The sequence below is a fragment of the Haliaeetus albicilla genome, chromosome 18 (genome assembly GCF_947461875.1).
Source record: "Haliaeetus albicilla chromosome 18, bHalAlb1.1, whole genome shotgun sequence".
Lineage (NCBI taxonomy): Eukaryota > Metazoa > Chordata > Aves > Accipitriformes > Accipitridae > Haliaeetus > Haliaeetus albicilla.
In genome coordinates, this window is record NC_091500.1 from 29,156,013 (window position 1) to 29,177,057 (window position 21,045).

The 21,045-nt window shown below is 42.4% G+C and overlaps 1 protein-coding gene across 5 annotated transcripts; it reads left to right on the forward strand.

The window, feature by feature from the left end:
* The first annotated feature begins 1,926 nt into the window (after window positions 1-1,926).
* Window positions 1,927-20,972, forward strand: CERS5 (ceramide synthase 5). 5 transcript variants are annotated; one of them, XM_069806225.1, is made up of 11 exons: window positions 1,927-2,195; window positions 8,097-8,202; window positions 10,317-10,447; window positions 11,421-11,478; window positions 12,087-12,137; window positions 12,832-12,924; window positions 14,289-14,417; window positions 14,703-14,809; window positions 16,689-16,845; window positions 17,842-17,871; window positions 19,599-20,972. In XM_069806225.1, exons 1-11 carry the CDS (start codon window positions 1,996-1,998, stop codon window positions 19,749-19,751), a joined length of 1,215 nt encoding a protein of 404 aa, XP_069662326.1. In that variant the 5' UTR covers window positions 1,927-1,995; the 3' UTR covers window positions 19,752-20,972. The 5 variants fall into 5 exon arrangements, with proteins under 5 accessions (XP_069662326.1, XP_069662323.1, XP_069662322.1 ...); XM_069806222.1 differs by lacking the exon at window positions 19,599-20,972 and having other exon boundaries at window positions 1,928-2,195; window positions 17,774-17,871; XM_069806224.1 differs by lacking the exon at window positions 17,842-17,871 and having other exon boundaries at window positions 1,932-2,195.
* The last annotated feature ends 73 nt before the right edge of the window (window positions 20,973-21,045 follow it).

The following is a 21,045-nucleotide window of genomic DNA, read 5'->3' on the forward strand; positions in this document are numbered from 1 at the left end:
ACTGTGTATCCACTTTTTTTCTGGTTGACAGTCAAGTGGGCAGATTGTTCTCTGGTATGCAAGAGCGTTGTGGAAGGGGTATTAGAACAGGATGGGCAAAAGAAAAAAGGATGTGCAGGTATTTTATGCTTCCATTTCTGGCTTCAGGTTGTTCTCAGGCATGGTAGCTGAGGACAACTGAGAGGGGGTTTTTTCCCCCCTTCCTATAAGCCGCTTTGTATTGCAGTTATCTTCCCTTAAGCCTGAGGTGGGTTTGGTTGGGAGAGACAGGGACTAAGACCTAGAAGAAATACGGTAAGCATCCTGCAGCAGCATAAGAAAACGCACGTGTGTATGACATATATATAGGGGAAGGAGGGAGAGAAGGGAAAAGAAGCCTGCTATCTACCTGGAAGGTATTAGCAGTTGCACATCATGAGATGTACAACCTACTGCTAATTTTTCTTTCTTTTTAAGGGAGAAGTAAGACTTGATTTGTATAGATAGAGGTATTGCAAAACTCTGAAAGCTGATGTGCAAGCACATGCTGCTTTCTGTAACCTTTCTCTCTTCCTAACAAAATCCATTTGGTATCAGATTTCCTCAAAATACTAAGCAATTGGAGATCTTTCTTACTGGAAATTGTGCTAAGTGTATTTGAAAAGGAAGGGAAGAATATTTGTTGTGGACTTGGATTTATTGAATATGCCTACTACTTGTTTCTTGGGAAACGCAATTGTATTTTACAGTGCATTCCTGGTTACATGATACTAAAGCAATACTGGCTGCAGTTACCAGAGACTTTAATGGTATGCATCATTAGTTCTAGTTAAATCTGAGGCATCCGTGAGTCTCTGAGAGACAAGGACCCTTAGTGTTCAGACTGGCTGAACAAGGAGAAATTAGTACAAGTGGTACTTTTAAATAAAGTCGTTGATGAAAAAAAAGTGATCAGATCATGAACTAGCCTGTTCTTGAATCTATTAGTTATCATACTATTTGAGTGCTTAATGGGCCATTTAATTTGCTCTCCACTGGACAGATGCCAAAAGAGCTATTATATATAAGATGGATCATTTGCTACAATGTACAAGGAAGTTCATGCTGACCACCTTTATGGAGATTTTTGAGAACCTCATTGAAAAGCTTACACAAAGGCCAGGCTTTGTTACTTGGTTACCCTCATCCGAAGACTGTCACGCTAAACCACTGATTTTTTCTGAATGTTTTAAAAGCTATAAGGAGTATCTTATACTTTGCCAACCAGTGTACCCCTCGCTCCCTGTGTTGTGCTTAAATGTTAAACCACATGGCTATTAATACTAGTAAAACTAATCCTGGTATCTTACCATAAACTCTTCACATGAGAAGTTGCCCTATGCTGCTTGCAGCTCTGGGGCCCTTCCTTTCAGAGGTGAGTCAAACGCGCTGTGAGCCCGTCCGAGGAATTCTGCCCCTCGGGGATGAGGGGGAGGTGGTTTATCTACCGGAGTTGAGTAGCAACCGCCTCCGCAGCGTTCAGGCTGGGCTCGGCGCCTCCCTCAGCCGGGGCCTTCCCGGGGACAGAGACCGGACTCTCCTCAGAAGCGCATGCTTTAGGCCCTATTAAAGACTGTCTTGAGGACTTTTTTTTTTTTTTTTCCCAGTCAGAACAACTCGTCTCTGTTGGTAGAAAAACCCCCGAGGGTTCGGAAACCCGTAACGAGCCGCCTTCGCGCCGCGTCCCCCTGAGGGAGCGCTGAGGCGACGGCGGGCGGGAGCGCGCGCGCGCCGCCGTGCCTGAGAGGCGAGCCCGCCACTGCGCCTGCTCCCAGCTAACGGTCCGCGGCGGGGGGGGCGTGGCCGGCCGAACACCACCACCACCCCTCGCCCGGTTCTGCGCATGCGCCCCTGGGCGCCGGGAAGGAAGGGAGGGAGGTGCTGGTTCGCGGTGCCGCCCCGCTTAGTCGGCTGCGGTGGCCGCCTCAGCTGCGGCCGCCGGGAGGGAGGCGGAGGGAGGGAGGGAGGAGGCGGAAGATGGCGGCGGCCGCGGCGGCGGCGCTGCGGGCCTGGTTCTGGAATGAGCGCTTTTGGCTACCGCACAACGTGACGTGGGCGGACCTGGCCGGGGAGCCGGGCCCGCCGGGCAGTGGGTTGCAGTACCCGCGGGCGGGCCACGTCCTCTCCGCCTTCCCGCTGGCGCTCGGCATCTTCGCCGTGCGGCTGCTCTTCGAGAGGTGAGCGTGAGGACCGCCCCTGCCGCGGGGCTTCCCCTCACGGGGGCGGCCGAGGGGGCCCCCTCAGGCGGCTGAGGCGACCGCGACGCCTCCCGTTCCCGCCTCGGGGGCGAGCGCGCGGCGAGGCCGCCGGTGTCTCTTAGCAACGGGCCGTGAAGCGCCCCGGGGGGGGGGGAGCGGCAACGGCGGGCGGCCCCGGGGCCGGACCGGAGGGGAGGCTCGGAGGCTCCCCCCCCCCCGTTCGCCCCTCAGGCGGCGCGGAGGCCTTCTGTGGAGGCCGTGGCGGGCTCTCCGCCCGCGGTGTCTTCCGAGGCTCTTTTTGCGTGGAAAGGGAATTTTGTGTAACCCTGGAAAACCTGTCCCGGGAAACCTCTCTGTGTCTGTCACGACATACGGAAACCCGCAGGGCTTCTCTCTCCCTTGGCTTTGAATCCCGAGAGGGTCCTCCAGTGCTAGCGGTACCTGATGCTGAGGTAGTGCAAGCAGAAAGTCTGGGGAATTCACTTTTTATTTCTCTGCCTGTCCAGGAGAACCTTGGCTGGGCGAGTGAAAGACAACTGGCTGCTGCTGCTCTGCAGTTGGTTTGCTTGTGTTGCTGGTCTCTGCCTTTATTGTACTTTCCTCGCGAGTTCATGGCTGAGGAAATAGGACTTGTTCACATGGCCTAGTATATTATTCAACAATTTGTGGATCCCCTGCATCTCGGGCATGACAGAAGTGCATGCAGATCATCATATCTGCCCATAAACAGGTGTAATAAAGTACTTCTCATTTACTTGAGTATCCATAAACATACAATAATAACTTTTCCCTGGGGCAGAGGTTTATCCTTGCCATGATGTGTATCTCTTACAGCCACATGCAGGGCAGACTGTGTGGGTGACATAGATACTAATTAGTAAAGCAGCTTATTTAGGAAAACTGTTAGGTGAGGCAGACCGAGACACCTTGTATTCCTGTTCAGGTAGTTCATTAAAGATTGATTTAATCTTAAATTTCTACACTGAAAGAGCAGAAGTCTTTTTAAGCATGAAAAGGGCTGTAGGACTAAAGCGGGTAGGAATCAGGTTGGTTTTGTTTTGTGGGTTTCCTGCAAGAAGTGTGAATTCTCTTGAGCTTTCAGAAATTAAACAAGAGGAGGGCACTGGGGTGAAGTAAAAAAAGATAGGTGAATTGTGGAGAAAAATGAAGCAGGTCAGCAGGGTAGGAGAGAAATTTGAGAAGCACTCTTTTTCTCAAATCTTCTCTTTTTGCCCTTGGGGGAGGGGGGGAAGCTTCAGAAAACTACTGGCAGGTCAAACCAGTGCAGAGGACCCAGGAACACATGTGGCAGTGCCAAAAATCTCGTCTCAGCTTGGTGTGCTACTGCTAGTCTTGGCCAAATGTTCATACTTGCCAGCAGACAAGGAAAGGAAGTTGTGGGACGGAATGATCCCCCTGAAAGGGATATTGTGGGAAGGTCTCCTTTCTTTCCAAGCCTTGTTTAGTCCAGGTGTCTTAGTCTGGGGAAGAATTGCAAAAGATTCTCTGTGCTCTGGAGTATGAGATGTTAGGAGAGATACAGCGCGTCCTACTGCACCTAGCAATGTAGTCCTCCCGGTAGCAATTTGCTTTTTCCTGATAATGTCTACCTGGTCTGTGAAATTTCTTTTGCAGTGTTAATTTAGGGAGGAGTAAAATGACAAATTAGGTTGTCCGCCTACACAATAAAACCTAGAGACCATGGCCTAGTTCCTGAGAGGGTTGTTTCTTTTTTTCAGCTGTGTCTTTGCTATAGTGTGTCTTAATGGTGGTATCCTGAAGTAAAAGCAGATTGTGAAAGCAACATCCAGGGCAGTTAGTATGTGTGTTTTAAAAGACCCTATTTTTTAAGAAATGCTTTTCTTTTTCCTCCTGCCACTTGGAACATGTCACAAAAGTTCAGATTCGTCTTAATAAAATCCCATTGTGCATATACCCTGATTCAGGCTTTGGGGATGATTGTGTCAAATGTCTTCCTTGACACGCATTTGGCAGTTGGACTTGATGACTCAGAACTTGAATTATATACTTGTGCAGCTCTTTTGTTTTAGCTTCGTTTCTTTCTTTTCTTTCTCCTTTTGCTGTAGATTTTCAGCGTGAGGAAGTGCTTTTGTGACACTGACAGTTGTAATGCTGACACATATTTCTGTTAGTGAATGTTCCTATTTAACCTTTGCATCATGATGTTGGTAAAATATTCATTAGGCTGACTGACCGTGGGAAGTATATGACTGTAGAGATCAGGCAAGACTCATAGAGGAAGGTAAAGTCCTGACTCCATGGTAGGGGGGTGGATTTTTGTGCAGGCAAGATAAAGAAGGACTTCTGACCACTAGTTTGTTGGTTGTTTTCTTGATTATACTTGCTGTTATTTCTCCTTACACATCTGGTCCCACTGCAGGCGCAAAAAAATTTCCCAGGTATCTGCAAAAACCTGGAGCCTGATATTCATATGATGTGTTTATAATTACACTGGAATGCCCTTCAGTAACAGGTATATTTGTTACTCTACAGGTCTGAGGAAGGATCTGCGGCTTGTGCTCAAGCTGGGGGGGGGGGGGGGGGGGGAGAAAAAAAGTGATGTCTGTCTGGAAAATTAGGGACAGTTGTGGAATGAGGTGGTTTAATCTTAACACTGTGAAACTGAGAGATTATGGAAAGACGAACTCTTACTTTGAGTGCATACTTTTTAAATCTTACTATTTCGTAGATTGTTCTTCCTTTTCAGAGCTGTAATAGGAAGTCACCAGACAAACCTGAATGTTCCATAAAGAAGGATTCTGCCTTTGGGTTTGTGAAGTACAACATGCCTGAGAATTACTTGTTATAACATATGAGTCCATGTACTTGAAAATTGCTGTTGGTTTCAAAATCAGTCTGTCTATCTTAATAACTAGTGTGAAAAAGGTAGCTTGGTAGGTATGACTTAAGCCAATGAGCAGATACCTGTTCAGAAAAGTGTAATATAAGTATTTAAGTGATGATAATTCCTTGCTGGGAAGGTGTGGCAGTAAGTTGACCTTGGGAATAGTTGCTGCAGTTAGGATTTCTGTGGCATCATAAAATAATTTAGATTAAAAGGGACCTTGTCCAATCCACTCCTCAAAGCAAGGCCAATGTTTTAGTCAAGTCAGGTTGCTCATGGCCTTGTGCTGTGCAGTTTTGAATATGCCCAAGAATGGAAATCCTGCTATGTGGGCAGCCTTTTTTTGGTGCTTAACTGTTATTGCTATGCAGATTTTTTTCTCTGGGGGATACAGTGCAAAACTTGCACATCTGAAAACCTATTCTGGGGCCAAAAATAAAATGCCGTAGAGGTTTTAAGTGTGAGTTTTCCTTAATGGATACCTAAAGGAAATAGCATGTCATCTTGCTATTTTTCTGACTGACAACAGGATTGATCACTTTATATTCCACTGGCAAGGTAGTAACTGGACAAAGCAATTGGACCAGGACTGTTCAGTGGACTCATGAGCGTGAGCCAGCCGTGCCCAGCCCAGGTAAAAACACCTTGCATGGCTAGTCAGGAAGCCCTGTGGAAGGACAGTTGTCACTTGCAGTTCCATTGCACAAAACCATTACTTGCAGAGTTAGAGAAGCTACATTATAGCGTTGGGTTAGACTTCCTTAAAAGTGATGAAATCCATTGCTGCCATCCTTTTTCCTTCCTGTTCCTGTGACTGGGGCTACCTCCATTGTTGTGACTTGTCTGTTTGTGTTGATGTCTGTCTGCTTCTGTGCACCTAGAAATATTTGTGGGGTTTTTTTTTTGTTTGCTCTTTGGTCACCTGCATGATTGACTGAGTAACTGGAGTCCTGTGCTCTATCTGTAGCCTGTGGTTTACTCTTGATTTTTATTTTTTCCCTAATTTCTGGAAACGTGTATTTTTTTCCCTAAGCCTGCTAGTGAGGGAAGCCTACTGTTGAGGAATAGTTTCATGCAAAGATTATTCCCCCCCCCAGTCTTTAGGTCCCCAAATGAATTATTTCTGCATATTTTTTTTCGGAGGAGATGCCATTTCTTCTTTCCTTGATGCTTCAGGTTTTGAATTCTAGAATAATGCCAAAACTTTGCATGGATCACTGTGAGCTTTCTTAACCGTTCCTTCTTTTCTTTACTTGGTCTTGAAACAAAAGAAGGCTGTCCTGAATAATAAATTAATTGAATGTGCAGATTTTTAGATTTTTCATGTTTCCTGTCTTACATGAGGAAACTGACATAAACTGAGTATCTTCAGGCCAGGATATTTTTTAATAGACCTATAAGCACTGTGTCCCAGAAAATGAAATAAAAATATTTGGCATCCTGTAATTGCACATGTGTACTTCTTTGCTGTTGTTGTGGTATATCCTGTAGGAAAGAAGAGTATAAAGATGTACGCTTTTATGGGGGCCTAGCCAAATGTTTCATAACATCACAACATGATTTCAGGCTGGTGGTCTAGATTATAGAGGAAGCAGTGAGCCTTTTGAGCCAGGCTGAAAGGAAATAACTCTTTCCTTTTTTTCTTTTTTTTTTTTTTTTTTCTTTTTAAAGCTATGACTGTTGAAATGAACAGGACATATGAAGAAATGGGGCAGGACAGTGAGACCTGGGGCCACAGTGTATTACTTGTTCAGTATTTTCTGAGAGCAGGGGAGTTCCTTTAGGATTAGTCATGAGCTGATCTGTAATTCTCAAGGGGAAAACCCCACAACCTGTGTCTGTTCTTAAATGCAGTGATAGCTGTTTGTTACCGAAGTACTAACAGTGTACTCCCAAGAATGATTGCTGTTGGAACGCTTAAAGTCATGATTCTCCTGAATTTTAATCTTTCCTTTTAAACACAAGGAGAAATGGTAACAAATGTAGTGGTTGGAAAAAGCAGCATTTCATGCTTGATGGCACTCTGACTTTGCTAAATGGAACACATGTGTAATTTGTTGTCTTCAATTCAGTAGTCTCTGAAACAATCTCTCTTTCAAAGCAGAATAGATTTAATGATGCAAATGTGTCCTTTTCAAAATCGGTTTTGAGAAACAGGTTCTTTGCGCGCTCTCTCTTTCTTTAAATAATTGATTAAAAAATAATAAAAATTGCTCCTTGAAACCCCTCTTTCTTGCCCACCAACAGGACAGAAAACAACTCGCGTGTTCAGGTAACGCATCCATTTTCCTTAGAATGGTGTGCCCATTTTGACACACAGGTACAGCAAAACCTAATAATTTTTGAATGTGTATATATGCATTTTAGTTGCAAAACCAGTTTTATTTTCAGAGTGTCTGTACTATAAAATTCACAATGTGTTAGGTCAGCTTTTGGAATACATGGTGTATACAGGGCTGAGTGAAATACTGAGATCTTGGGTGTTTCAGACTGAAAGACTTCTTACAGCTGCCTCACTCTCCCGAAGGAAACAAGCCACTTTATTTTTCCTGAAGACACAAAAAAACCGCAAAACTGTGTGTCTTTTAGGACCTGTGTCACTGCAACTTCCCTTTTTTCTGAGCTATGCGACACCAAGGCACATTCTGGAAATAAGGCATTTTGTAGGGCTACAAAGGCTCTAGCATTTATGTTCGCAGAGGACTCCTATCAGTGATCTATTATTTTATTTCTGAGTAATGAGAATCACCCTGGGGGAACACATTCTGATCGTTACAAGCCAAGGACATTAAGATTCAATTTTTCATTTTAGACGTGTGTACTGTCTGCAATTACCATTTGGACTAATAAAAGATATTCCTTCACCTGTGAAGTTTCTTTAAGCAAAGTGAGTGGGGATCTTCAGAAGCTTTTTGGATAGGTTTTGCAGTTTGTGACAAGTCAGGGTGCTTGTGATGTAGGAGGGAAGTAGATACCTTGTTTTTAATCTATCTCTTTCTTCTGAACTCTTTCAGGTTTATTGCCAAGCCGTGTGCCATAAACCTTGGCATTCAAGACAGTGGACCTCACAGAGCCCAGCCCAATGCAATTTTAGAAAAAGTGTTTACATCCATCACTAAGGTGAGTCATGCTTCAAATTCTGCTAGAAACAGAGGCTTATAAGTAAGAGTATAGGAGGACTTTTTGCTTCCACTTTTCTAGTTTGAGAAATGCATTTTGCACTGTGCATGCACAATGAGTGTGCTCTTTCTTATTTTGTCTCTGGCATGTCCTTCTTGCACAGTAAATTCTCTTTATGGCTGACCTGTACTTTTGTGCACAGAAGAATATTTTTTTGAATAAAAAAAATTTTGTCTTTCTAAAAAGGTACGAGGCTTCTTCCTTTAGTTGCCTGCCTTTGTCCAAATTGTAACTCCTGTAACAGGTGGTAACTGTTGGCTTAACAAGAAATTTCCCAGTATCTTTGTATTGGAAAAGTGCTACTCTTTTCCTTGAGATCTGTTCTTTGCTGGTTTTATTGGCCAGTTGGGTCAATGCCTTCCTCTTATTTTTGCCATCTACTGTGGAATTGGACAACAGCTGTCAACAGAGGAAGTCAATTATTTAAGGAAAGCGTTCAGTCAATGGAAGTGTGTCCTGATAAAGGGTAGGACATTTAATGTTGACAGTAGGTGTTTCTTTTGATTGTTTCATGGCCTTTCTTTCACTTAAGCTGACAGTGCTTCTTCACTTCAGAATTACAGAATTCCACACTGTCTGTACTCTGTTGAATGTTGACAGTGAAATCCACGCAGACAGCATGATAGATTTTCATTAAAGATAATGAAATGGAAGGTTTTATGTTCTGATTTGGTGATGCTGAACTTCATTCTGAGTGGAGCAGATAAAGTGCTCAGTGAATGGAAGAGAAATTCTATAAAAACCTTACTAAAACTTGCCTCATGGGAACATTAAAGTTTTGAGGTATTTGGAATGACGTGTGAACTGAAAAGTCCCTATGATTTGATGCTGTTTCTGGGGAGGACTTTTATGTGGGGGATGTCCTTGAAATTAACGTTTAGGAAACCCATGAGGGCGCATGCTGTGCAAAATTTATCTAGCTTATGAAAACAGAGCTGCATTTAACTGTGCCAGTATGCTTATGTCTGCTGTTGGATTTGGAGAATCAGAATGTAGGGTGTCACTGATGCAGGGGAAAGATTTCATTGCTGTTCTGAAATTGGAGCTGTGTAAATTCTCCTTTGAGGCAGGTACACTTGCAATGCAGAAGTGTCAGGTAGCTGGAACCATTAAAGCCTAGTAAAGTGCAGAGAGATCTGTTTGTGATGGAATTACAGGAAAGTCATGGTCTCAATACTGAAAGTCAATGACAGAATATTCTGCTTTTCAGTTGAAAAGTCTGATGACTTTTTATTAAATCAGCATTCTGCTTAGTTTTTTTGGGTTTGTATGTAACTCAAGTAGTAAAATGCGTTTATCATCTTTCAGTTGTAAGAGCTCCCTGGCAGAGCTTGTTAAAAGGACACTGGTCTGAAACTAACGTGGCTTATCTCACCACTGGGCCATTTTAGAGGTAGTTATCAGGTTTTGTTCACTTTGTCTCTTATAAATCCATTTATGTCATTATTCAAACAAATAAACTGCCAGTAGTTTCCAGTCAGAGAACAGTGATATATTCTTTATCATATAATTATTATTTCAGTTTTCAAATTTAATTTTATTTCTAAACTTTGGTAATGGAAATAATGCCATCTGTACAATGCCTTTTTGGAATATAGAAATATCTAGTGTGTTAAACCAGCTCTTTAAAGTTTCCTGAAACTTGCAGTGAGTAGCAACCCTTAAATTCAGCTTTGATCTTCCTGAGTTCTGGACTGTTTGAATCGATGTGCAAGTTTTAACAGGTAGGACAAGACAGCATTAAAAGCTCCTCCCCCCAAATTAAGAAACAGAACAATTGCATTCTTTGTCATAATGTGCTGTCAAATGATGAAATAGATGAGGAACTGTTAAACCAAAAGCATTCTGAATAATTAAGTGATTAGTGGCTTATGAAGGTTAAACTTGAATGAACATTTGTGGCAATGGGTTCCTGCTTCTAGTCTATACTTAGTGCCTTCCTAGTGTGTGGGTTTTGTTATCTGTGCATCATTTCTGTCATAGTACAGAGGGGATCTCAGACCAAAAGTAGGTTGAGAAGTAGGAGAAATGACACTTGTTTCATTTTCCTTCAGTCTCCCGATGGAAGAAGGTTAGAAGGCTTGTCAAAGCAGCTAGACTGGGATGTTCGAAAGATCCAGCGCTGGTTTCGTCATCGGAGGAACCAGGACAAACCCACCACCCTCACTAAATTTTGTGAGAGCATGTATGTTTGTGCAGAGGCCAAGATGTGGCTTCATCTTAAAGCTCCAGCTGTATGTTCTCTCTTCTAACTGAAACTGTGGTCAGCTGCTAATTTAAACTAGTTGGGGTTGGCTGGTGGAAGATAAATTCTTATATAAGCACATGAAAAGTTAGGAGGGCTTTTTAGAACTCGGTATTCTAAAATATTTTGTATATGTACATGAGAGACCAGGACACGTGTACAGGACTTATTCCTGTCAATGATGAGCAGCTTTAGATAGTGGACCAAGTCCTTAATGCAAACATAGCACTTCAGTGTGCATGTATGTGCATGTATGCATATGCACAACTTCAGTAATTATACTGAAGACAAGTCTGCTGTCTGCACAGTTATGTTGTAGACCAGCATTTGTTCCCAGACAGAATGACCTTATGGCTTACATGATGATGTATACAGACACTTCTTGGATTCCTGTTCTTTTCATTTCAGTTCATTCTTTTGTTCTTTGTTTCTTTCTGAATGCTTGCAGTTACCTCTGTTAGTGTAGTAGCATCTGAATATTTTTTCCTGACTTGTTATTTCTTCTGTGCTGGTTTCTTTCCTTTCCAGTAACTTTCTTCATATTAATTCTTCCCCCCAGTATGGTTTTGTCTACTTAAAGCCACAAGGTAAGAGGGACAAATACATATATTAGGATACCTTCTGGATAACAATGACTTATCTTGTTATTGTATATTAAAGCATATGAATGATGCATGTTCACTCTGAACTTTATTTCAAACTTGGCTGTTTATGCAAATTTGTGTGTGGTGTGAAAACTCTTAAATAGGTTTATCCTTACATGAAATGTTTACAAATGAAGGATTACCATTTGGGGGTGAAAGCTTTTCAGGTGTCAGAATTGGGTTTTTTCACAATTGTTCCAGTTTTTGTTACAAATGTTAGCCAGAAGCTATTTCTATTTAATAAGTTTAATTTTTGCTTCTTTTTCCAGGTGGAGATTTACATTTTATTTAAGTATATTTTTTTATGGAATCAGGTTTCTCTGGACGGTGAGTTGGTCTGTCATCCCTCTCCCCCTTGTTGTTCTGTGTGGCATGCAGCTGGGTTATGGCTGTCCTGCTGAAATTTAGGGAGTTTGACTACCAGTGTCACTTCCTCAGTGCTTACACCTAGCTTAAAACAAGGGGGCTTTAGCAGTGATAGTCATCTTTATGTTCCCATATTTGAGATCCTGGGGCTTCTGTTTAAGGACCTTCTTTACACTATAGGAAAGCTTGTATACAGATCTGTCATTATGGAAATATCAGAATCTTATGTTACCCCAGAATGGGACAGAACTGGGTTGGTGGTTTGGTTTTTTTTTTTGCTGTGGAGAGCTGCTTATTTTTTTATCCCTCTTGAAGGGATACAGATTCATCTCTTTGGGTCTTTATTATTATTAGAGCTGTGTGATTATTCTTTGAATTTCCATTGCAGTATAACTTGCCTTTGACTGCAGAAAGATTCTTTTAAATCACTGGGATGTTTTACAATAAATTTAGCTTGAATGGTAGAATCAAGATAAAATTTCAGTGAAGCAGTACTGTAGTGGTCAACTGCCTTAGATGATAGGGAAGAAAAAACCCAGTAGAATAATAACTTATCTTTTTCCCTTTAGTCACCCTGGTTTTGGGACACACGACAGTGCTGGTACAACTACCCTTTTCAGGTAGGAGATAAACTTACTAGCTTCCAACTTTTTGCACAATTTCAGTTTTTATTTTTTGTTGGTGATAGCAGATTGAAACTCAGTAGACTTGAGTGCTTCTCATTATTCTGCGGGGTGGATGCTGCACAGGTTGCAACCTGGTAAGCTTTCTCGTGAGTGAATGGCCATCCCTTTTGGAAGGCACAAAGATGACATTTGCTCTGTGTCTTCAGATCCTGGTTAGATTCATGAACAGCAGTGTTTCCTCAGAGAGAACTGACTCAGTTCATATTCATTTTATGTTTATTTGCTGCTGAGATTATAAAAAGTGAAAAAAAGGCATAAAATTATACTGATAATTTATTTACAGTGTTATTTTCATTATGCAGCAAGTATGATTGTATAGAGGCCAACCAGTCTCTCAGTGCCTGGTTTTCCTAATCTAAGAGGCAGCAGTATGAGTTTAAATATTGACAAGGGGATCTTACTCCTTTTGAATAAAGCTCAAACACACAAGTATGTTTGTGTGACTAAGCCGAGAATAAGACGTCTGTTGCTTAAGCTTGTTTTTACTAAACCTTAATTCTGGATCTTTTAACGTATGCCTCAGCATTCTGGAGGAGCAGAGTGGGATGAGAAGGAAGGAAGGAAAAGTTTTCATGTAAATTTTAAAGTACTTTGTCTTCTAACTGTGCTATCTTTGTTTGTTTTCCAGCCTCTAACATCCAGGCTTTATTATTACTATATCTTGGAGCTGGCCTTCTATTGGTCTCTCATGTTTTCTCAGTTTACAGACATTAAACGGAAGGTGAGATTAACCAGAATTGCACTAACCACTTTGCTGAATAGATAGGACTAACAAAAAGTGAGTGTGCTTGGCCAGTAAAGCTAAAGCATAGTAATAACTGTATTTTCTTCCTCATTCACATCTTTGTGTAGCCTACCTCCTTCTGTAATCGCTACCCAGTGCTGGGGAAAAGGGAGGAGCAAGCCTGATACGCAACCTGGTATATCCTTGAGAGTCCCTTTCACCTTCCAGGGGAAAGAACAGAATCACTCAATACCTCCCAATAAAAAGTTATCAAGTCATTGTGTAAAAATAGATTTAATTAGAAGGCTTGCAAGAAGACATGAAAATGAGATGCTCAAAGCAGTACCTTGCTGAGCCGGGTGAGAAAATGGCAAACACTAAAGTAATAATAAATGTTTTTTTTAAAGTAATTTTTCATCTGTGTGTGTAGCAGAATGATGACTGGTCGCAATTGCTGGAATCTAATTCTGTTGCACTATGTTCTAGAACTTGGCTTATTGTTGCTGTTGGAAAACAGTTCATAGTAAATCATGGTTTATTGCTTCTGTTACACAAACTGTGAAGTAGCAAATTATCCCAACTCTTGCACTGACTGTTCAAAAAGAAAAGTTTGCCTGGGATTTTTTTCTGCACTGAAATATTAGCAGGTGAGGCACTACAGAGTATCTTGGAGCTGCAGAAAGGGAGTGATTAACAGCATCTGTGATACTGTTTATAATGTTTAATTTCGTACTCTGACTTTAACAAAGTGAATTACATTCCCCACTGCAAGCATGGTAAGGTACATTGACATGAAAGTGTTGTACCCAGGGAGCTAAACTGGAAAACAGCCTGAATGTATGCGCATTGTAAACATTTTTTTAATAAAGTGGCCTAGTTCTTCCTGTTGGGTTATCTTGTGTTCTATGCCTGCTATGCTCTGGCAAGCTTTTGCACACTGACAACAGTAACAGCAGTGTACTTAAAATTTGTGCCAAGAGCTGAAAGGACTAGCAATATGGCTGTAAAACCAAAAGGAGGCAAAAATAAGGGCCATATGTTGTCCTGTCAATCTTTTCAGTGGGGTCTGTAGGCATACTTATCTTTACCTTGCATGTGTGTGCCAAAGAGACTGTGCTGTGCCTGTGTATGCAGAGTTCTGACTTCACAGGAGCACAAATGCTGTGAGAGACCTTTCTGGAACCTTTCGTGATGATTGTTGATGTTGTGTGATAAGCTGTGCTTTACATAAAGTAGAGTCAGAATCTGAACTGAAGTAATCCTATGAGCCCAGTTAGTCAGTTTTGTGGCTCTGTTCCAAACCTTTGTATTTGTTTGACAGCCAAAGAATCTTCGTTCATTTTTTTTTTTTCTGTTTCCAGGACTTCCTGATCATGTTCGTCCATCATTTGGCTACAATTGGACTCATTACATTCTCTTATATGAATAATATGGTGCGGGTTGGAACTCTGGTGCTGTGCCTTCATGATGCATCAGATTTCCTTTTAGAGGTGAGTTTCCTTTCAAATCTTTGTGTACCTAATGCTAGTGTGGTCTCAGGAGAGCGAGCTGACTTTCCCGTTCTTGATAAAGTGTGTTAAATACGCCATAAAACTTGGACCACTGATCCTGCCTTGTCAGCTTTTCCTCATAACTGCTGTAGTGCTGAGAATAATCCCTAAATGTTCCAAACTCCTCACAAATGTGATGGCTTGAGGGTTTTTGAAGCTCTATAGCTTGGTAATTACATGAGTGCACAAAGGGAATAATATTCTCATGTTTCTTGTCTCTTTTAGGCTGCAAAGCTAGCCAATTATGCCAAGTACCAACGTCTGTGTGATGCTTTCTTCATGCTCTTTGGTGTCGTATTCATTGTTACACGGTTGGGCATTTATCCTTTCTGGTAAGCACCTTGAGCTGTAAGGTCTTGTTTGTTCTTCCAATCCTTTAAGCAAAGCCTTTGTATTTAGACTTCTTGCAAGCATTCCAGCCTGTCCTTCAAGGCAGCCTGAAGTTGTAGACAACCCAAGTACTGTTTGGAGCAGTATGTTCAACTAGGCATATGAAGAAACCTCTCAACAGTCAGCTGAGGGAGTGTGAAAAGTGACTAGCATCCTAATGCACAGCTGGCCTCTCTCCTGTTACTGCAAAGTGATGACAGTGCTTATAGCTGGAGCCAAGTCAGCTGGTATCTGCTCTGAAAGGCTTGAAGGGTTGTTTGCTTCTCTTAAGAAGTTTTGGAAATAGTTACAAATGAGGCATGGTCTCTTGAGGTAAATTTGATTTTTGAGTATCTGGCTTAGTCATCATTGCAGTTTCTGATTCTTATGACACTCATGTCCTATCTTTGTGTCGTGACTGTTCAGAGCCTGAAATAGGTCTTAAGTTTCTTGGGAGGTAAAACCCTGGCTAAATGGCTTATAGCTAATCACCCTATAATGAGATTCCTTCTCACCTCAATAGGTCAGGCTTGGCGAGGTTCTTCTGTTGATGGGCTGTTATCCACTTCTTGTTTCTGTTGAAAGAGTGTGGTGAAAATTTGGTTACACTGATTATTACTCAGGTTATTTTGGTTTTACTGCATATATTTATTTCCTAGGCAATGGGCAGCTTGCATTCCCGTTCTTTTTGGGTGTCTTGACAGTAGGCAGAAACAATACTTATGCTTTGGTATCAGGGTTGCAATTACAGCTCTTGCTTGTTTTCCAGTAAATGCATCCAAGGAGTCTGGATAAGGAAGAGCTTTAATTCTTATGTCTTCATAGGCTCCTTCCAGTGACAGATGAGAGAGTTGTCATTGTTTTTATAGCTGTTGTCTGTCACAAGGTGATGCTTTTGCATCATGCTATTGCTCAGCAGTCCTGTAAATCTTTAATGTATTTTCCACTGGCTGTAATGTAATTCGTCAACTTTGTAGAGAAATCTGGCAAGCTTGCAGCAGTATTGCAGACCCTGTGGTATTTCACTTCACGTATATTCCCTTCCCTAATTAGTAGTATAAAACATCAACAGATCTCTGGGATTGCATTTAATTAACCCATAAACTGGCTCTGAGTTAGATGTTTCTATAGCTCCATTTTGGGGGACTTGGGTTCTTCTTTGAAAGGCTTGTTTTTCTTGTGAAATGTTAAAAGCTATGTGAAATTAATGATGTCTTTAAAGGTCTCTCCATACCTCTCTACTTCATAAAATCTAAAGTGTTTATTAAATTACTTAAGTACTGGCAATAACTCCCAGCGACAAGAACAGCAAAACAGTAATGAAAGAAAGCACAAAGCTTTGTCCGTAAAGCAGTTTCTAGTCCTCCAGCTTGGCAGGAGGAATCTATAAAGATCTGAGGGAAGAGAATAGCGCACAAGGAGGGAGGCCTGCTGGGAGCAAAATTCCTTCCTGATCTTTAAATATTGGTGAAGACTGCCCAAGTATGAATGTGTTAACAGTTGTTTTGATGACCAGTGCAGCTTGACATCACTTCCTGTAAAACTGTTACAAATGCTCATGCTTTTGAGAAGGAAATTGGCAGCAGATCTGTATGTGTAACCAAATTGCAGAACATTCACATCTTCTCCTGTTTGTTGCTCAGTTCAAATGTTTCTAATTAGCTTTAGTCTGTCTCCTAACTCTGGCAAGAGACTAGCTGCATTGCCACTCTGACAGAGGCAAAGCAACAGATGCTTAAATGAGATACAAACTGTTGTGCATCTGGCCAGTCATTTTAATTTAGAGCTGGAAGCCATGTTACCAGCACAGCCGATCTGTAATGTGTTCTGGATCTCTTTTAGGATTTTGAATACAACCCTATTTGAAAGCTGGGAGTTGATTGGTCCTTATCCTTCATGGTGGCTATTCAACGGGCTTTTGATAACCTTGCAGATGTTGCATATCATCTGGTCTTATCTCATCATTCGCACTGCCTACAAGGCCCTCATGCGGGGAAAGGTAAGATTCTGGTGATAGTTTTGGGTCCTCTTTCCTACAAGCCCTGTTAAGCAATCATGAGAAACTGGGCTCTTCAGTTAGGGCTGGTACTAGTTCTCAAGGAGCTTGCATCAGGAGTGCTTTGTAGAATGGTGGTTTTTTCACCTTGGTTGCTCTGCAGACTTGAGTTGCCAGGTGTATGCAAAGGCAGGGATGCTTTCTTCTCTGTTCTGGTCATGCAGGGAAATAACACCATTTTCCAGTATGTTCAGATGTTGTAATAATAGTGCTGATGACAGACTTGTTACGTACTTTGGACTTTAAGGTAGCAGTCGGCTCTTTTTTGAACAATCATACAGGATGTTTTCCAATTTTCCAACTTCAGCTGGTTCTTGGGATGTGATGAGGGTTATGCATCTTCCACTTGTTAGCACTAACACAGGTTTCTCGCTGTCAGTGCAGGCCAGACATTGAGCCTGCAGCATGCAGAGGAGAAAGGGTTATCAGAAATGTAGTAGAGTTTGCTGGTTGTCACGGGCTAATGGGGTGCAGTCTCGCCCAGTGTAGGAACTAACTTGACACCCAGCCTACCCATCAAGAGAAGCCATTTCCTTTGCAGCTACCAGAGAGCTACAGTGGATTTCATAGCACAAATGCTTTTTCTTTACCAGGTATTTGGTATTCTGATCGGAGTTTCTCTTATGACTCTACTTTTTGTGTTTGACTTCTTAGCTGCCCCTACGCTTGGAATGTAACCTTGAAAAATATTTATATCATAGTTGTCTGTGGCAGTGATGGTGTGGGGAAGGCATGTTTCAGAGTATGCACAAGATCTTTTTCATCTGTTCCCCACAGCTGCTACTGCAAATGTCTTATTTTCTGGGTCTGCAGCTGTTTCTGTATCCTGGGGTCTACATCTTTTTCCTTTCCTTGGTTATCTCCTGTCCAGGTGACCTAGCCAGAGAAAGGACTGTAAGCTCTGTCTTCTTCATTCTTTTCTCCTTTTCTCTGTGCCAGATTGGAGCTGGACAGTTTCATCCTTTGCATGTAAGTGTGGTCTGTGCTTCTGTTTGTTCACTGAAACACATCTGTGCCTGTTTCAAGGCTAAGACAAAAGCAAAGCTATGGTCTTGAGGCTTTAGATGGCTGGTGCCTTCTCTTAAAGTGTTTCTCTCCCTGGTTGATACAGTGCTGGTTCTGACAGTATGCTGAAATGCAGGTTTTTCCAAAGGTCAAGGCAGTGTCCTGGGGTTTGTTCTTAATCTACTGTCAGCTGGCTGCATGACCTTCACCTTTCTGCTTTTATACGCCCACAGAGATTCTGATATCTGTCTTTAGTGTTCATTAACACTGTGCTGAGTGGAAGAGGACAGGAGAAATGCTATGCTTTTTGCGAAAAGGAGAAGAAGTCACTTGTCCCCCAAATAATGGGAAAAATTTTGAGGTATTTCTGCTTGCTTCCAGTGACTCTGAACTTCCAGACATATTAGGAGAGTGGGGAAGGATATAAAAAGTTCTGGCAACAGACAGAAGCCAGGACATCCAGCAGGCCTGTCAAAACCAATCCTGGAGATCATTAACTTTACCTGGCTTTCTGCCAGATCTTCCCTTGAGTTCAAAAACTTCCTGCCTGGTGCTGTTGGAAAGCCCTAACCCTGACTCAAAGCAAGCAGAGTAGAATGAAATCCTTGGAAAGGTGCTAGCCGCAAAGTGCTTGCACATTGAGTAAATGAGAGCTATTAGTTGCAGAGGCAGAAGTGTGGAGAGCCTGCCTTGGGGTGTGCGAAGCACGGGCCATTCACGCAGTCACTGCTCAGCACTGTTGAGTTTATGGTTCTGGCACCCCGCCACCAACCAAGGTGCTTGTTTGCTGTTAGGGCCGGGCTTGTGATCTGTTCCCTTCACCTTCTGGTGCGGTCGGCTCTGCAGTGCTGGTACAGTGCCCTCCTGTGGCACTCGGAGCAGCTGGCAGCAACGTGCGCCTGGATCTGCTTCCAAAGGTTCAAAATCCCACGTACAAATCAAATTCAGCTGGATTTGCAGTCAGTCTTTTAACTAAAGGCATAACTCTGTAAAGCAGATCTAGATCTCTGGGCTGAGATGCTCCTTCTGTTCCTGACGGGTGTTTGCTGGATTAGATAGTTGTCTTTGTTCTATAGCCCTGTCCAAACTGGCTTTTGCTCATAAATGAGTTCTTGTGTATGAACTGCAAGCTGTGAAAATGGGAGGCACTTTGTGCAAACAGTAATGTGGTAAATATAGCTGGTTATTTTCTAAAATATCAAAGCTGCTCCCTGTAGGACAAAAAGTTCTCTCTAAAACTGATATATACATGTTTTTTTATTCATCATACCCATGGATGATTATGGTGTGAGAAGTTTTTTGATTCAAAACAAATTTGTTGTTTGGAAGAGCAGTCTTTAAGCAATCTAGAATGCAGCTCTTGGAAGACAAGAACAACCAAAGATCTGTAGTGTCCTCTGATCTGGTGAGAGCAAAAAAAGTATAGTGCTTTCACAGATGTACAGAGTTATTTGGAAAATGGAACTCGTATTTACAAATTGTCATTTTCAGTGTCTGTGTCTTGCATTCTGTATGTGATGCCAGGTTCCTCCTTGTGAGTTTGAAGTGATTCAGAATCAAATGTAGAAGCTAAATGTAACTGACTGAAGCTGGTTAATCACATGGGCGCAACCTTCTAACTACTGTTTTCTGTGAATTTTTCAACTCCCCTTCTCCCCTTTCCCCTACAAAATTTCATTTGAAATGTTTAGGTATCAAAAGATGACCGCAGTGATGTAGAGAGCAGCTCTGAAGAGGAGGATGTGACTTCCAACAGCACAAAAGGAGTTTTCAGCACTTCAAGTAACGGCTCCAACCGCATTAATGGCCATGTGGCTAGTGGCCAGTGGACAGAAGAGGAGTAAGGCTGTGGGTTAGCCTTGAGCAGACACGAACTTATCTTTAAATATCTAGATGTGTTGAGCTCCACATTCCCAAGTGATCTTTAATCAAGATACCCCTTCCCCAGAAACCTCCAGCAAATCTGAAATGGGCACAATCCAGACCAGTCAGAGGCTTTGCACAACAGAAGGGATAAAGCCAATGACTAGGGCAAAAACAAAGCTGCAGATTTCACTTTAAGCCATTTTGTACTTAAATCTTAGTCCCATGGATATTTGCAGAGGTGTCTTTGTTTTGTGACAAACTGGTTTTTACTAGGATCAACTCAAGGTGGAACAAGTTTGGACTAGGCTGGCTGCCGACCACAGGAGGGTTACGGTGCCATTTCAGTGATGGTTTGCTCCAGAGCAGGTTCAGCATATCCCCTTGATCTACTCCAGAAGCCACTTAAAGAGCATGGAGAACGCAGGGTCCCGTGGTTCCGTGTCCAAGCTACCCTGATTGTAGCAGAGACTCTTTCTCAGTCCTTCTGTGAGCACTCTGGACTGCAGCCAAGCTTTGAACTGGACTGCGCTACACCAGAACCGTTGTTCTAACTTACCATCAGGGTGCTATATGCTAAGGAGGTTATAGCTTCTCTCTCTGCTGTCACGAGGGACCAGGCCAGCGTTTGCTGCCTATTTTGGTGCTGCAAGCCCCTCTGAAGTCTTGACTACAGCCTTCTGAAAAGGGGGAGGGGGGGTTGTTTATTGCCCCTAAGACAACTGTCACAATACATGCCTTTTAAATTTTTTTTTTTTTTTGTTCCTGTTGCAAGTTGTGGTTTTGAAGATGTTTCTAGACCTACTGGATGCGGTTGGCTAAGCTAGGACTTGAGGGTGGACCAGTACTGCTGGGCTGTGTTTAACTTTCCACAAAATAAGATGTTTCAGTCCTGCCTGTCTGTACTCTTAAGACAGAAGTGAATGTTGCTGCTCTCGTTTTGCAACTGTGTGGAGGAGTCACCAGGCTGGAAAGGCAGCCACACTGTGGGCTTTGCTTCTTTTTTTTGTTCGTTTGTTTTTTTTACTCAATGGTACTTGGGGGCAATGGAAGATCTGTGTGTCAATCATGAGCAGAATTTTGGAAAATTCCTGAGTTGTTAGCATTTTATACCATTGTTTACTCTTCTCTCTGATTAAAAGATGCTTCAGAAACTTGTTTGACATGTTTCATCTTGAGAAAATAAAATCAAGGAGACCGTATGCCCCTTTTCTGTAATTCTGAGCAGGGGGACTGCTGCCTGACTGCTGCCCCTGAGCAGCACTTTTTTTAAGA